Raw genomic sequence first — 18503 nt, forward strand, 5'->3', positions numbered from 1 at the left:
AGGCTGAAACTGCGAACGAACAGCAAACATAACACCTGACTGCGAAGCAGGATGTCCGCTGTAGAAAACATGAAACCCCTTATATACATAGGCTTTGCCAGCCAACTTATGCTGCTTATGTTCAACTGCACACAAAACATCCCAACCATGATAAAAAGTTGTACGCCAAAGCCTGAACTGCTTTTGGCGCGAAGAAATACCCTTTACATTCCATTGTACAATTTTCATAAACCTTCCAAGAAAAGGAATCAACAAGGCCGTGTACTAGGCCCAGGACAATCTACCAAATCACGAACCTTTTGAAGCATTGCATTTTTAGACATGGTATTTGTGATCTCAGACTGCCCTTGGAGTTCTCGAGCACGTGCCAAAGGGTAATGACCATCCCATGGCGAGATGACCTCACCCTTCGAACCAAACATAAGAGGCAATTGTTGTTGTGCTTCTTTTGTTAGGCGACTTCTAATAGGATAGCGTTCTACTCTATCCACCCCAAGAGCCCCTGAACCCTGAGAAAGTTGACCTCCCGGCCTCTCAATCCTGGTCTGTTGTTGGGCACCTGAACCCAAAGGGCGACGAGCATATGTATGTAAGGGCCCCTGATGAGTACGCAAAGGCCCCCGCCAAACAGCATCTGAGAAATCCCCCCGCGGGGCAACAAATCGTGTCTTTTTACCACGTACTTCCACCCATGGCTGCTCAACCTCATTATGAACATCCACATGTACATCCATGTGCTGGGCATCATGTAAAGGAGCATCATGCTCATCTTCCACGGGCAACTGCCCATCAACGATATCCTTGGTAGCAACAACTTGTTCTTTCTTAGGACATTCGGAGACAAAGTGGCCCATCTTACCACATTTGAAACAGTGGCCAGCAAATGTATCCCACCTCAATTCATACATTAAAGGTTGCAGCCCAACCATATTGACACGCAAATGTGTCGGCCTAGGTCTCCCAGTATCCCATAACATGCATAGACGATTTCGGTTTCTAGATGTCATTCGAGGTACCACCAAGACATCACCGATACCTCGCATGAGATCTGGTAAAACACGCCAAAACATTGGTGGGAATTGTTTCACTTCAACCCAAACTGGGCAAGCCTGGCGCAACATATCTTGGTACTCTGCCATAGGCTTCCACAGAACCACATGAACCAACTGCCCATCCAAAAAGAGTGGCACCTGCTCCAAGACTGTCCTACGGGCTTCCGAAGTGCGAAAAAGTATTTCATAAAAGCCTCTCGGACCATCATAAATCTCCTCAAGTGCCTCAGGCGACACCAAGCGGCCCAACCATGCTCTAAGACGAGGCAACAACGGAATACGCCCAGTAAAGAAGAAGATAGCAGCACGATCATGAAAATCTGCTAGCTGTTGTAGCAACAAAGGAGTCTCCATGCATACCATCATTATCTACTGCAGCCATTTGCACGCTATTTGCCTTCACATATTCTTGCAGAAGCTCTCACCAGTGATCTGCAGCAAATGTGCAAACTCTGGAGAAGGTACCTGAGAACTTTCCTCTGCATTCTCTCCAGCATTCACCAGAGTGTAACTTGCATCAACATCAAGCCTTTGACGTTTTTGTTGCTCCGAGGCATCTGAAGCATAACCCACATCCTTCTCGATCATCTCCTCAATAAGATCCATGTTAAGGCTATTGGCAGCCATGCCACCAACAGAAGCAGCCGGGTCATCCAAATCCATGTACAAAAGCAAAGAAAACCTTTTCTCTCAAACCCTAATTCAGCACCTGAAAACCTAATTCAGCACCTGCAAACCCTTAAATAGTTGCTTGAGCCATTGCTGCACCCTTGAGAAAACCTGCAAACCTGAATTTTTTTTAATTATTTTTTTTATTTTTTAAAATTTTTTTTCTTCCACTGCTGCCTAAAACCCTAGAGCAGGAACCCTTGAGAAGATTCCATCATCTGCGTTTTCTTCTCCACGCTTACGTGCGCCTTCTCTCTTTCTCTCCCTCTCTTCGCTGCTGGCTGGAGTCGCCCCCCGTTTCCCACCCGCCCTCTCTCTCTGCGCGCCTTCTCTCTCTCTCTCCCCCTCTCTTCGCTGCTGCTTGTGTCGCCCCCTTCCTCCGTTCTCTCTCTCTCTCTCTCTCTCTCTCTCTCTCTCTCTCTCTCTCTCTCTCTCTCTCTCTCTCGCGCGCGCTACGCGCTGGTGGTGTTCTCCTGCTCGCGCTACGCGCTGGTTCTCTCTCTACACATCTCTCCTATGATGACAGATTCTCTCCACGCTTAATATATCTTTCTTTCTTTCTTTCTTTCGCTTCTCTCTCTCTATCAATCAATCACGAGGAATGCCGTACAACACGGAGTGACTCCTACGTGAGTGCAACTAGCCAAATCCGAGAGCGAGATGCTCAAAGGATTTACCAATACACAACCAAACATAAGAAATGAGCACGTGTTAAGGGCCAATACAAGGACTTATACCAATCTCTCAAAGGTGTGAACTGTAACGAGGGTTGGAAGAAAATCCGGGAGAAACGCCCACCCACACCCACACCCATCACATCTCCATCCATCTGGCACACACATGCACGATCCCTATACGAAGCACCAGATCAGTCCCCCATCCCACCACCATCACATCCACGCCCCATCATATCCACCTTTTTCACATCCGCCATGGTGGCCCGAGCCATCCAGAAACTCAAAAATGGTAGATCACAAGACCACAAGGGCCTCTTGGTAGAGCACATCTCCCATGCAGGGGAAACTTTGGCACCCCTCCTAGCCCACATGTTCAACCGAGCTCTTTCAGAAGGCTTCCTACCCACCTAGACAATCCATATCATCACACCCATCCATAAAGCCGGAGATCCCATGGACCCCAACAACTAGAGGACTATTATGATTGGCTACACACTAGCCAAACTCTATGCGTCAGTACTTGAGATGGGGTCAACACACTAGCAAAGAGACACGGGTGCAGAGCATCAGGGCAAGCAGGCTCTTCGGATCACATCTTGACCCTCCGAGCCATCATAGAGGAGGCCAGAGCACGACACCGATGGGTTTACTGCTGCTTTGTGGATTTCCGCAAAGCCTTTGATACAGTGCCCCAAACTAGACTACTGCAGAGACTCCATGACTCCGGGATACCATCACACATGATCTAGGGGATCATTGCATTAGATGAGTCAGTCCTAGGGTGGGTGAGATGGCCAGGAGGATTATCACAGATGCCATGATGCTTTGCCAGATGATAGGAGTGGATGGGACTGCCCCCCTTTGCAAATACATGGAGGGTAGGGAAATATATGACAAGGGAGCGGCCCCTCATCATCAGATTCTTTGATGCCACCAGCAGACAGGCCTTCTTAGAAAGACGGGCTTCCCTCAAGAGCACACAGGTGTACATGGGGGATGACCTCACCCTAGCACAAGTGGCACACGGGAGTGAGGCGATGGTGATAGTTCATGAGGTCCATAGAGCAGGCGAGTGGACTGTCTACAGAGATGGCAAGGTCATTATCATTAAGTGCCGTCCCAAATAGGGATGCTGGGACTATGAGACCAAACACCTGAGGTTAGCGGGATGGAATTGCAATGGCACCAGGAGGTTTGAGCGAGACTCTTGCATGCAGGGATGCCGTTTTCTATTCTGAGACTCATCAGAGCCCTGAGAGGGGCTTACCATACATAGCCAAGTTCGAAGCGAGAGACACACATCAAGAGTGCATGGCTCGGGAGGGGTAGCTGTCCTTTTTAGACCCCACCTCCAACAACAGATTCTCAGCATTGTCGGAAAGGACGAGGATGCACAGTATCTTTGGGTGTGTCTGCAGCTTAACGGGCACAGAGTCACCCGCATTGTTGTGTGTTATTTTGCACCGAGCCACTCGCCTTATGCCGTAGAGCATGGCCAGTCAACGTACTTACCATTATATGGGGATATTATGGAGTTCTCACAGTTGGGGGAAGTCCTACTGGGGGACTTTAACGCTAAGATAGGAAGTTGCCAGGTCCCACTACTTGATCTGGATGAACCCCTATCAGAGTACAGGAGCTGGACATCATTGACACGGGGTTATAGAGATCATCATAGGACCATGAGGTGGTCATGGTGTATGGAAAGCACTTCTTAGAGCTGGGAGTTGCACATGGTCTTATTATCTATAATGGGATGTCTCGATGGCCCTCCTCCAATGCCCTCACTAGCTTCAAACACTCAGGAGGTATGAGCATCGTGGACTACTTGATGGAATCTCCAGCTTTGGCACACCTCTCCAACATTTTCATCCCGCCACCCCCCTTTGAAGCTGACCATGCCTACCTCTTGCTTGCACCGACCACATCTACTACCACCTCCAGGATGTGGATCCTACTGTTCCCCTACCCGCCCTCACATCACAACTCACTAGCATTCTCACTGCCAAGCCACCTTGCGGTTCCATCCCCCAAAACTGTTGGTATGATAATGAATGTCGAGCCACACACTCCAGTCTTAAGCATGAGGTACGGATTGGGCAAATCACGAAGCGCCAAGCGCAACGGGTTTCTCAACCTCACCCAATGCAAGAAACGGGAGTTAGTCAAAAAGAGAATGAATTATTCTGACTCTTTTTAGGGCTGAACTGCAAAAAGGCTGGGGAGGAAACTCCGAGAACATCACCCCAGATGTGAAGCTCAATTTGGATGTGAAGGGACAAAAGGTATTGAAGACCATTACCTTGGTTTTACCAAGGTTAATAGTGAGGTCCTGCTGAGGCAAAAATCTTGTAAGGCATCCAAATGTCTCTGAAGCCCCTTGGCTGAATCTCAAAGGACGACGATGTCATCTACATAAAATGGTAGGGGAATCAATATGCTTGCCAGTGTGGGACCAACCCCACCTAATGTGTCAGTGAAGCGTGAGATCTCATCAATGTAGAGGCCAAAAAGATTGACTGATAAAGCCCCCCCACAACCCCGGCCCCAACTGGCCTTAGGCCCAAGATCCTCCCATAGTTACCATTTTTCACCACCATAATAGGCGCTTTTTATCCGCTTGTAGGTGATGCCGACAAAGCAACACCGTGTGGGTTTGGAACCGAGGACCTCTTCGTCCTAGACAAACACCTTTACCACTTGAGCTATCACCTCATTGGTGAGGGCAGCCCTATTTCATCCCAATAGTGGTGGAAATCTCATGCGGTGTACCTCTTGGGGCTCTCACTTGTTCGGTGATGGACTTGTATGGTGCGATGCTGCTCCAAACAATGTCAGATGGGACTCTCATCTGGTACAATATCAAAAGCTTTGCGGAAATCCAAAAAGCAGCAGTAAATCCTCCAATATTGTGCTCTGCCATCCTTGATAATGGCATAGAGGGTGTAGATGTGGTCAAAAGTAGAGTAGCTCCTTCGAAAGCCTACTTGTCCTGAGGCTGTGCGTCCCTAACTCTTTGCAAATGAACTAAGCTCCGGCTTCAGCATTGATCTATAGAGTTTGGCCAATGTGTGGCCAATCATGATCACCTTGTAATTATTAGGATCAAGTGGATCTCTGGCTTTGAGGATGGGGTTGATGGTGTTAGTGGACCAAGAGGGTGGAAATCCTTCACAAAGGCCTCTATTGAACATGTAGACTAGTAGGGGCGCCAAGGTATCATCAGCATGTGAGATGTACTCGGCAATGAGTCCCTTGTGGTCTTGGGCCTGCTCATTACGTAGTCCATGGATGGCCTTGACAACCATGCCTGGTGGAGGTGGATCTAGTGGTGGGGGCAGAGGTGGCTGATAGGGGATATCATAGAGGGAGCATGCATAGGAGTGCCATCTGTCTGGGCAGGTGATAGGTGTGAATGGAGATGGTCTCATCCTATGTCTATCTTGGTGTCACTTTCAACGGCCCACACTTCACCATGGTTCCCGCACCACATGCCAGACTGACACGAGGATATACAGCCTTGAGCTTACTTGAGTGGTAGTGCTTTGGGGCACAGTTCCAGGAGCCCACAACGAAGGGTTTTTTGACACCCTCGTCATATCAGCCTTGATGTATGGAGCAGCCTATTGGGGCAGATTTATCCAATGAGGATTGGCAGCAAGTTGAGAGGCCCTGATTTACAACAAACCATCAGGTCCCACACCAGATTATCCAGGTAGAGTTTGTTGCAACCCCGATGTTAGTGGATGCACTCTTCCAAACAGTCACATACCTCCATCGCATGATCCCCAGAGGTTCCTGAGGCTTTTCCCTGGAATCCTCGAGACAACTAGCACTCAAGGGCACCTTGGAGTATGGCATGCCCAAGTTTCCAATTGGTTCTCAGGGTATGGGCTATGCATGGATTGCCTCGTACCCCTTCCGTATGGTTTGGAATCCCCTTTTCTCCACCTCTCTCATGAGGACAGCAACCGGGTTATTCGGTTAGATCTTCTCAGTCTCTACACCCACTGCACATGAATCACACCTTCAGAGCTCTCACCGAAGATGCACTCCTACAAAGGTCACTTCCTCAGACTCACGGAGGACGGATTCCTAAAGTAGTCGGGCTACTTGAGTGTTCACATGTCCCATGCCATGCAGATTGCGATTGGCCAGATACGGGTTTCATCCCACCGCCTCAAAGTGGAGACAAGGAGGGCTCAGCACGTCTGCAGAGCAGGGGAACTCATATGGAGACCCAGGGAGGAGACGATCTGCCAATTATGCCACACAGAGGTTGAGACAAAGGAGCATTACATATGCCGTCACCCAATATACTATGAGATTTGTGGGAGGTTTCACTATCTGTTCCATGAGGGATTCAGCCCACTTTCCAGGATCATTGACTTCCCAGACCAGCGTTGCCTAGGGCTCTTCATGCTCGAGCTCCATAGACACAAGGACATTTTCTTGAGAGAGCTTCGGGCCCAGCCACCTCAACCCCTCCCTCGCCAGCCAACCATCACCAATTTCTTCCAAGCCTAGTAGGAGGACACCAATACAGAGGATCCCGTGGACACACCTTGGGCTGCAGTGGACCCACCTCGCCTGAGAGGAGTTAGCTTGGACCGGGCCTTTGCATTCCAATGTGCCCAGCACCCCCACGATCCCCTCAACCCCTCATTAGCTCCAGATCCAGGACATGCTCCATCACCATCAAGCTACCTTTCCAAGTGATGTAGCTGAGGAAGGATATAGTCATTAGCCCCATGCTTGATATTTTGAAGAGTGGTATAGCTATATAGAGTGTGACCAGCTACATCCTTGAGAAACCTGTCCATGAATGGAAGAGGAAAGCCATATTTACAGTCACTTTGTTAAGAGAGTGGAAATCTACACATACCTGAATTTTGTTGGACTTCTTCTTGGGTGTGATGACCATGGGGGACAGCCAGTCAGAGTGTTCAATTGGCGAGGCGATGCTGGTGGCCTTCATCTTTTCCAACTCCAGCTTGACTGCAGATGTTGATGGTGATATTGATGGCAGAGGTCGATGGTGAGGTTGAATGGCAGCAGGAGGTGGGGGCGTTGAAGGATGCTGATAGACATTCAGTCTACTCATGGATCACAAGTGCTACCTTTTGGTCTCCTGGACCCTTTGGGTCTTTAGTAGACATTAATAAATCTTTCTTTCTTTCTCTATCTACAACAATACATACATATGTATGTATATATAATGCATAAACTTACACACAGATGCATGCGCGCGCGCGCACGTGCGCACATGCACACATGTATTGTCTCGAAAGTTACAAGAGTCTTACAGCCATAGCATGCCTCATGCTTCTAGCGCAATCCCTAGCAATGTGGCCCTGTTGTCGCCAGAATCACACTGGTCCGGTTTCTCGTCAATCTCCATCCTCTGTCTGAAAAGCGAACCATTTGATCTCTGCAACCTCATGTGGTCATCTGAAATGAATGGATCAAAGACAAGGACAATAACTCTGGGCACCCCATCAGTGCTAGCAGTAACCGCTGCTGAGGCGAATGAGGGTAGTCCTGGGAGGACATGGACCTCCAAAAGCTAACTGAAAGCAGCACCTACGGACCTCAGCGGCAACTTGCAATAGGCCAGTGGGAGGCCTGGGAACTTGAGTGAGATGGGGGTGAGTCGTTGGTCCTCTGCCACAGTATATTTGACCAAGGGGAAATGGGTTGCATGCTAGTGCCTGGTTTGTGGCTTCCGGAGAGTCAAATTCTCCGTGGAAGAAGCCTCTACCAAGTACATGAGTATCCTGAAAATTCTCAATCAGCTCAGTGGGGAAAGCTGCCACAAGCCAATCCCATACTTGAGAGCAGGTAGAATGAGAGCCATAAATCCGGCCAATAAGGGTTTGTGGGGCTCCCTGTTGAATATGATGCCAAAAGACCTGGAAGCTTGGAGCTCCTTCATCTTGGGCGAAGTTGATAGTTCACCCGGCCCATAAGGGTTTGCAGAGGACCTGGAGCTTCTTCGTCTTGGGAGAAGTTGATAGTTTGAAGACACGGACAATAACTCTGGGCACCCCATCAGCGATAGCAGTAATAGGCCCATGTGAGACCTAGGAACTTGAGTGAGATGGGGGTGAGTTGCTGGTCCTTTGCCACAGGATCAAAATTTGTATGATATTCGAAGAGGAAGATTTTCTTTTGACCAAGGGGAAGAGGGCTACATGCTAGTGCCTGGTTTGTGGTTTCTGGAGAGTCAAAGTCTACGTGGAAGAAGCCTCTACCAAGTACACGAATATCCTGAAAATGCTCATTCAGCTCAGTGGGGAAAGCTCCCACAAGCCAATCCTGTACCTGAAAGCAGGCAGAATAAGAGCCATAAATCCGGCAAATACGGGTTTGAGGGTTTCCTGTTCAATATGATGCCGAAGGACCTGGAGCTCCGTCGTCTTGGGAGAAGTTGATAGTTCGCCCGGCTAATGGGGGTGAAGAGGGATTGGTTTTGGCAGAGGCCATAATGCTAATCAAAACGGAATGGCTGACTTGATTACAAAAAGATTTTTCAGTATGTTGATGCAGGCAAGGAAGCGGGAGGGGGAGGGGCAGGAGGACGGGCTGAGAAGAGGACAAGCTAAGAAGAGGGGTGGAGAGGACGGCGAGAGGGCGGGAGGTGGAAAGAGGAAGGCGGGACAGGCACAGGATGGAGGCGGACAGCCAGCAGGGAAGGGGGGGGGGGGGGGGCTGGATGCGAGGAGAGAGTGGAATAGATGGTGGGCGGCAGAGAGGAGGGGCGGGCTGGAGGGCAGGTAAGAGGAAGGCGGCAACAGTGGGCAGAATGGGGGGGGGGGGTGAGCGCTGGATGAGCAGGAGAGAAGGGGCAGGAGGCGGGTAGCAATCGGAGTAGAGGGAGGCGCACAGGTGCGCAGGCAGGATGGCGGGCAGATCAGCAGTACGGGGAGCTCCGAAGGTATGTGCCTAGCCAACATTCAAATAAAATGCACTCTCTTCTGACTGGGATTGTGGGTCTTCTTCTCTTCAACTCCCACTGGACTCTCTTGGCATCACCATGCCCCTGCTATCACCTTACACTCTGTGATGAGGATTTCCGGCTTCTAGCCATGATTTTGTATTGATTCTTTCATACTTAATAGAAGTCTCTTTCTTGCCAAATAAAAAAAATGATGCGCAGCACATCAAACTTCTCTTTTTCCAATATCATGTAAAGCATTTGACCTAACTTCCAAAGCAAAGAAAACGCTACCTTCTTCTGTGCCACATACTGAGGCAATACATTTGCTGCTAGGAAAAAGTGTACTATCTGAAGAATCAGACGAGAATGAGTGGTTTGCATCCTTCACCGATGAAAGCCTTCCATTGCGCACCACCATTACGACACAAAAAGCTGGAACGTTTTGTGCTACAACTGCTGACGTTCTTGTACCATTCAACAATCTGCAGATATAATCATCAGTATTAGAATTGCAGCCTTTGCACTGGTAATGATCTTTCCAAAGGCTCATACATAAGTCCATAATAGCATCAACTTTATTAATGTTTTTTTTTCCGGGAAAAAGATCCTTCTATTAGTTACCGACAGAAACAGCCAAAATGGCTAAGTTCAAAATGGGAAACGAGAGTCAAGAGGAGGATGCACTTCTCCTCGGGCTGGCCGCTCTAGGAGAAGAAGGCTATCTCATACAATGGGGGGATGGAGAAATAACCACACAGGTGGTCTGTAATGCCAAGTGGGCTCACCACCACTATTGTAAGAAAGGGACTGTGCCCCCAGATCCTAAGCAAGGCCTCCCAATGCTTCCTCATGCGGTCTGAGCCACCCTGAAGCTACCCCCACTAACCTCGGAGGGTATGAATGATATCGAGCCAGATGCTCCGGATAGACTCCGCTGGAGGGTGCCTTCGATGGCTTCGCTGAATCAAGCTCTCCATATATGATGCCACACGGCTATACTACTGCAAATCTCCCATCTCTGGCTAGAACCTTGAGTCTAGCAATTTGTAGGCAGAGCTGGAACTGGCACAGTGGAAATACAAAGGTGAGAGACCTAAAGAGCTAGTCCCCCACTTCCTCCCCATACGGCATGATGATCGCAGCCTCAGTGGCCCACGCAACAGTGCCCCACATAACAATATAGGCAGAAGCCCGATCCATAGTGAAAATGCGTAGGATCCTCTGTCAGACCTCCTGAGCCTTTGGGCAATCCCAAAGACAATGACACTAAGACTCCTAGGGATGGCCACACTTCTGACATTATGCTAGTCTACCCCAATGGCCAACCAATAATCAATTTTGCTTCTCTTTAATGCTGCGCTTATGCCTGTTGTGATGCGACCTGCTGGCCTTTATGCTGAGAATAGCTGAGTAGCTGCCAAGGACCTATACTGGCTGCTGTGGCTGCTGCCGACAGGGTTCCTTTCCCCCATGTGATGATGATGATGTTGATGCTGCTGAAACTGAAAATGATGCTGATGGTTCTGATGCTGATGATCACGATGATGATGAAGATGATGGTTCTGATGCTAATGCTGATGATGATGCTTCTCAGGGTGACCTAAATGCTTATCCTAACTGCTGGCACTAATCATCATGAATTAAGCCAGTTCATGCTGAAGATTAGCCATGGCACGGGCGTGCACGTGACTGGGACTACCAATGTGCTGCTACTGCTGGAGTGCCCTCCACCTCTGACATCTGCATCCTGTGGCCCAGCCATGCAATGAAAGCAAAGAAGGGGGTACCAGGTAATTCCTCTCTGTCCTCTGGAACCCACCATGTCCACTCTCTCGGGTCCCACTAGAGACTCATAATAGGCTGGCCCTCCCACATCCATAGTTGCCATAGTCTCTCTCTGGGCACCTTGGCCGCTGGAGAGTTAATGTGCCACTCGTGTACGAAAACCAATCACCCTCACCCTCCCACATCCATAGTTGCCATAGTCTCTCTCTGGGCACCTTGGCCGCTGGAGAGTTAATGTGCCACTCGTGTACGAAAACCAATCACCCTCACCCTCTGCAAGGTGCATCCCCTACTCTAAGGGGGTCTCTGATCTCTCCAATTTGCGATGAAGTCAAATGGAGAAGGTGAGTAAACGGAGTACTCGTTCGTGCCATGAACTGCTAGGGGTGTCCCATGTGCCTAGTGAACACTCCCAGCCACTGTGGAGGAGAAGGATCCAGCATCGGGGCCAGCCACTCCAAAGGGACGGAAGAGTTGACATCGAGGCTACGTCGGTCTCTACCTTGGATCCCAATAAGGCGTCTCTCTTGAGCCTTTGGAGGCAGTTGTCTAAATGCAAGCCAATCTCCAAGTAACCTAGCGGGGCCTGTACTCAAGGCTCCCCGCGATACATACAGGCAACCCCCAAGCATGTGACCACTAGGCAGATGGACCATGGGATTCCAGATCAGAGGCTACCGGAGCCGCTTCTCGAAGGCTACTGGAGCTAATTGCTCTACAGGGCCGACTTGACATGATCCCAAGCATGCAAGGGACTGGCTGCAAATCTGTCCTCAAATGCTGGGCTAAAGCCACGTGTCCGCATCTCTGTGAAAATCCTTCTTGTGCTCTGAGGCCAAGGGCCCCCCAAGATCGGAGTGCGGCCGGAGATCCTCGCCAAGAGGGGAAGAAAACCTCTAATAATCAACTTGCCCAACAAGGCACAGCTCTGAATGAGGGGGTCGCTGATGCCCAGCCCCCCTCTACTTCACGGCTGGAGGATCACTCTCCAGGCCACCTTGGCGCCTGGGTAGGTCTCCCGTCACTAGCAGCCCAAAGAAAGTTCCTGATAAAACGTTGAACCTCACCAATACATGCCTGGGAGAAAGACCAACAGGAGGTGATGTACCACATGGTGGCGAGAAGAACCTAGTTTGTCACCACAACCTGGCTAGCTAAGGAAAGCCTGGTAGAACTCCAGTATAACAGTTTCTTCCGAATGCTCAGAAGAAGAGGGGCTAGCTGCTACTTTGGGGAGATGTTGATGCCAACCTGGGATCCAAGATAACGCACTAGAGTGCCCCTCAGGACCCATTGATGAGTCAACCCAAAACCCACACAACTTGTGACAGTTGATCTGTGCTCCGGATGCACAACAAAAAATCTCAATTGCCTCGGTAAATATGTGGACGTTCCCCTCATCCCCCGATAGGTATGTTGTTGTATCATCAGTGAACTCAGAATCAAGTAGCGGCTCCTGTGCTCGGATGGGAAGACGTAGTCCCTGGAGCCCGGTCTCCTGGGCGGAAAGAAAAAATTTCATGGTCTCGACGACAAAAAAGGAAGGGATAAGGTGCTAGAGGGCACCCCTACTGGACTGATCGAGAAAGCCGAAATCTGTCACCTCTAGCTCCCTGAATAAGAACATGGCTGTGAGAAGCCGAGTAGAATCCTGATACACCTCGGATCCACTCCTCTAAGAAACCCATCGTGCACATCGTTCCCTCCAGAAAGCCCCAATCTACTCTGTCATAGGCTTTGTCAAAATCAAGAAGGAAAACAATCAGATCATGCTGACGCGGTTGCCTCCCAGAAGGTGAAGATGTTGTCTAGAATACTCCGATCTTGAACGAAGCCCATCTGTGTACCATGAATCAAGTCAGGGAGAAAGGGTTGCAGTCTCCGGTTGATGGCCTTGGCCAAAATTTTGTAGGCCGTCCCTAGGAGGGTGATGGGTCTCCGTTGCCGAATCTTCAGTTTGTCACCACCCTCCTTGGGAATCAAGTGTATGAAACCCTCAAACAACCTCTCCGGCATGGCTCCCGTGACCATTATCTCATTGAAGACAGACATGAGGCCGCCTTCCATGAGATCCTAGTGATGAAGAAATAATGAGATAGGAAGCCCATCCTCTCTCGGGCTTTTGCCCCTAGGTAATGCCGTCATAGACTCTACCAACTCCTCCGATGTGAAGGGGGTTAGGAGGAAAGTCTGGAAAGAGTGCACGACCACCTCTCATGTATGCTGCCAAACCCACTCGTAGCCAAACCCGCTCACCTGCATCCAACACCTATGAGAAAATGGGGGCACCTATGAGAAGGGTGCTGAAGAAATCTGTTGAGAAGAATATTGAAGAAATTTGTGGTGATGGGGGTCTATAACAATGGATCCATCCTGGCCTCGTAATCTACGGATACCCTCTCTCCACCTGTGTGGGCCTACAATCTCAAAGAACTCTCTAGTGACCCTGTCTCCCGCCTGCATCCAGAGGAGGCTCTGGCATGATATTTGTACTCCACCCGCCGCTCCTCCATGGATTTGAGCATTGTACAAGCGACAGCCAGTTGGCTCTCAATCCATGGGCTATCTGGTGCACTCTCTGAAGCCGCTGTAGAGAAGCAAGACCCCTGCGAATGCTCACATCCAAACTCTAGCAGATGCCAAGGGTCTTGCCCCTTGAGGGCTAGAATCAACTCCTCCCACGCCAAGTACTCTACACCTTAAACTGCAGCCATGCCACCACCAAGCTTGTCCTCCGCCCACTCTAACATGTTAAAATCTCCACCCATACACCAGAAATCAACCAGTGGTAGGGACTGACGAACTGCAGAAGGTGGCCTGTTGCAGGGTTCAGTGCGTATACATTCACGAAGCACATAATGTCCTCTCCAATCCTGATGGTCACCCACTCAACACATCCAATGACAATGGTGCCTGAGTCAACCATTGCCGGCAGCAGCTACTCACTAATAGAAATGCATGCTCCACCCTGTGTCCCAGAGGGGCCAAAAGAGTGGGACTAGAAGGTGTGACTCTTGCCTTGCAAGATCTTCCTGTAGACGAGTACGTCCCTCCGAAAGATGGTGCTCCTGAATGAAAAGAATATCAATGGGTCCACCAACTGCCGCTCTGTGGAGCTCCTCTGAAAGGACACCATGGCTCTGAAAGCATTGTGGACCCCACAGACCCTTGATGTTCCATGAGACAATCTGCATAACTAAGATTGGTGGGAAGCCGAACTATCTGAACTGTCCTCCACTCAAAGAGTCTTAGGCGTGGGTTTGATGGAGAGTAATTACTGTCGATCCTAGGGCAAAGCCGTTAACAGATGGGCACGAATCCTGGCCTCCATGTGTAGCCACTTTGTTCGAGCCCTAGATTATGCACATACTCTGGACTCCATCTGTCACAGTGCAAGTATCAGTAGGAGGGGGTAAGTGGTACTGCCACTAAAACATGAAGAACAAGCCAAAGGCCAAAGGTGGGTAAGTACATGCAAGTCGTGCAAATGATGCGAGAGCTTTATGGCCTGACCCTGAATAGCAGTGGATGCTAACTCCATGCTCCATTCCGCTCCCTGTGCTACATTCAGAGGGAAGGGGAAGATCATCACGCCACTCTCTGGGGCGGACGGTTTGGAGTAATAAAGCACCACACATATGCGAATGGGAGCCACCGTCTCCTCGAACATGCTAGTGTCGTCGATGGGGAGACACCTGAAGAAACTATAATCAACTGGCTACCCCAACACCCTGGGGGAGCCACCTAGCGACTCAGGATGGAGAACCCACACTCGATTGTCTCTACCCCCTTGATTTTGTCGTTTCGACCCGAGCTTTGAGAATAGTTTCTGCTACGAAGGGAAACGGACCACGGCTCCTCCAATGCATGAATGGTATCGGCTTGGAAAAATCATGGATTAAACAGCGGGCCGAGTTGGCCGACTGTCTCCACTTCAGGTCTAGTGCACCCAAGGGGTGGCGCTAGTGCTTTGGAGAGACGGAGGGGGTTCCAGTGCAACCAAAGCTGAGGGAGCTGAAAAGGGGGTGGGGGGGGTGTTTTGGGGGGAGGGGGTGGTTCCTGGAGGGTACTGGGGAGGCCCCATCACCGTCAAGGGGTTGCTGTGGCAAATGCTCAAAACGGTTCTCTAACACAACAGTATCCTCCTAGATCTTGCCAGTCTGGCATGCCTGTCGACACCGCTCTACTCTAGAAGTCGGCCGGCAGTTCTACCTCGGGGCGATGGTCTACTACTCTCTTGCGCCAGTCTCAACCGAGGACACGTCTTGGTGCTCTAGTACCTAGGGGCTTGTGTCCTGCACACACCCCTGGGGAAGGTCTATGTAGGCATATGCTCACTTATGGTAGTGCTATGTGTGAACAGGGCTTAACCAAGGGCATTTTTTCCCATGTGGTTTTTCCCCTTGGACATCAAGTGTGAAAGGACACTCTTAACATATAATATTTTGTACTTCTATATTATATGGATGTGGCACACATGCAAGGGTTGACTTGCATTTTGTGGATACCACACTTTTGGTTCTCTCTCTCTCATTTCTGTGTGTGAGCTTCTCTACCATGCACTTAACCCTAATGTGCAGGTTTGTGTGTGTGAGTCCAACACCCAACAATTGGTATCAGAGCTGGCCCTGAAATTCTGTCGCTGGAAGAAAACCTGCAGATTTCCGTCGCTCAGCGGAATTCCGTCGCCGTCCGTTCGACAGTTCCGTCGATTCCGGCCGGCAGTTCCGCCACCTCCACCAGCCACTTCCAGCCGCCAAAAGCCGGCGGCACTAGTGGGGAGCCCACCACCGCCGCTCAGCCCACAGGCGGCGCCTCCCTGCCCAGCCGGCGGCGATAGTGCGCATAAGCCCGCGGCCGCCCAACAGCGCCCCCGCTCTGTCACGTTCCGTTCCGTTCCGGCCGCCTTCGACGTTGCATACTGGCCACACAGAGCCGCTGTCGCGACATCTCCGTTCCGGCCGCCCAGAGTCATCGGCGCTTTTCGCCTCCAGCTTGTTCGGGCCTCGCCTGCGGCCTTCGTCTCCAGCTCAGTGCTCGCCTTGCACCTACCGCCTCCGCATGGCCTGTCTGCTCTGCGCGCCACCTCCGCCTGTTCGCCACATAATACGAGGACCCCGTCTGCTCCTCCCCGTCGACCCTGCGCTCCAGCTCCGACGTCCCTGGTGGTGCAGATACGCATGTCCCATCAGCTCAGTGCACTCCAGTTGGCGCAAATACGCGTGTCCCATCAGCTTAGTGCGCTCCAGCTACAGCTCCCGTCGACCCTGCGCTCCATCTTCACGCCTGCGCCTGGCTGCAGGCCCCTCAACGTACGCGCCTGTGTGCTCCCCGCCTAGCACCTGCTTTACACGTGCTGTCCCCAAAGGTATTCTCTGTGCATTTTTTTATTCAAACACAAATACAAATTCTGCAGCCATTTCAGTGCAGGACAGATACAATTTTGCAGACACTACAGTGCATGTGGTGAAAATATGCAGATTTTGCAGACACTACAGTGCATGTGGTAAAGGGTTCAGGCGATTTGGGGGATTTTTCAATTTCAGGAGAAATTGAAAAAATTGGGCATGTTGCTTTGCTTGCAATTTGGGGGTTTTCAAAATTGAGGTCAAAATCAGCAAATTGAACCTCTTTCAGTTGCAGAAATTTGGGGCTTTTGTGAAAATTGGCCAATTAGATGCACATTGAAGCGATTGGAGTGCATGAAAATTAGGGATTTTCATATTGGAGCATGTAATTGGGCATTACAACTCTCATTTGTCGCGTATGTATACACATTGTGTGTAATTGGACAATTTGGTGCAGGTTTACACTTGCTTTGGTTTGCAGGCATACATTTGCACAGGACATTTGGTTGCCTGGCAGTGCACATTGGTGCTTGGTTTGCTTGCAGGTATATTTTGTTGACATGGCACAGAATGCTACAAATGTATTTGGTGTGCTCATCCAGGAGGACAAGTTGGATGGATCTAACTACTCCCTCTGGAGTTTCATGATCCGTAATTTGCTGGTAGCCAAAGGGCTTTGGGACATTGTGTGTGGTGATGACACACACCCACTTACCATACAGCTAGCCACGCCTCAAAGGGGAGGTGCTCAAAGAGCTCCTGATGTAGAACCTGCTCCCACACAAGAGCAGAAGAGATGGGACTCTAGAGATGCACAGACCATGTCATTGCCTTTCAGTGAAAAGGACTATTATTCTGCACATTCGTTCTTGCAAGACATCGAAGCTTGCATGGGACACATTGGAAGCAATGTATCAGGTACGCAACGAGGCAAGAGTTGCCTACTTGAAGAGGCAATTGGATCTTCTTTCTGTGGATGAGGGTGACTCCATGGCAGATCATCTCACCAAAGTGAAAGATTTGCAGGAACAATTGCTCAACATTGATGAGGTTATCCCAGACAGACAGATGGTCACCAACACTCTTCATTCTTTACCACCTTCCTACTTGGGCTTTCACACCTCTCTCAACCTCTCAATGAGAGGAGGTGGTGATCCCGTCACTTTTGAAGAGCTAGTGGGTTTACTCTTGCAGGAAGAGCAAACAAGAGCAAACTTATCGAGCAACCGTGGTGGAGACAAGGCATTTACAGCCAAGGATAAGGGTAAAGCAAAGAGCTTTAAGCATGGGGGACAACAGTCTAGCAAGGCTGGTCATGGACAGCCCTCTTCTGGTGGTGAAAAGTCTGACAAAGGGTATGCAAACAAGCCCAAAAAGAAGGGCAAATGTCACTATTGCCATAAGCCTGGACACTACATCAGTGAATGTAGGAAGCGGATTGCAAAAGAGAAAAGGAAAGAAGCAGGCAATGCAGTAGAAGACTCTTCTAATGACAAAGCACAGCAATCAGCTAATGTAATCCAAGAAGAGTACACTTTTTTGGTCACATGCACTAGTGGCACACCAAGTGCTTCAGACACTATTGCATCTGACAGACAGAATGCATCATGGTATTTTGATAGTGGTGCTTCGAGCCACATCACTTCATGCAAAGATGTATTTCAGTACTTGGTTTATGCTTCAAATGGCTGCACTGTATCATGTGCAGATCATACCACATATCCAGTAAAGGGAATTGGAAATGTCATACTTATTGCAGTCAATGGTGCCAATATATGTATGAAAAATGTATTGTATGTTCCAGGGATAAAGAAAAATCTACTCTCTGTCTCAGCCATAAACGACCAAGGTTTAAAGGTTGAATTTGAAGATGGGAAGTGTTTGGTAAAAGACCCATCAAAGGGTTATGCAATAGTCACTTCTGGAACACGATACAGAGGCTTGTATAAGCTGGACAGCTATGACAAGCGTACTTATGATGCAAATACAGTGGCTGCCCACACTCCTGCTATGCTAATGCAGAGCTATGGCA

The 18503-nt window shown here is 49.8% G+C and overlaps 1 protein-coding gene across 2 annotated transcripts in view; it reads right to left on the minus strand.

Moving 5' to 3' along the window:
* Positions 1-18503, minus strand: part of LOC147614534 (U-box domain-containing protein 52-like) — a 154692-nt gene that overhangs the window by 35564 nt on the left and 100625 nt on the right. For both annotated transcript variants that reach the window (XM_086781085.1, XM_086781086.1), the window contains exon 4: positions 9630-9820. In XM_086781085.1, the coding sequence (XP_086637211.1) occupies positions 9630-9820 (191 nt within the window). The remainder of the gene's footprint in view (positions 1-9629; positions 9821-18503) is intronic.

The sequence above is a fragment of the Cibotium barometz genome, chromosome 42 (assembly GCF_041138505.1).
Source record: "Cibotium barometz isolate CiBa-2024 chromosome 42, ASM4113850v1, whole genome shotgun sequence".
Taxonomy (NCBI): Eukaryota; Viridiplantae; Streptophyta; class Polypodiopsida; order Cyatheales; family Cibotiaceae; genus Cibotium; species Cibotium barometz.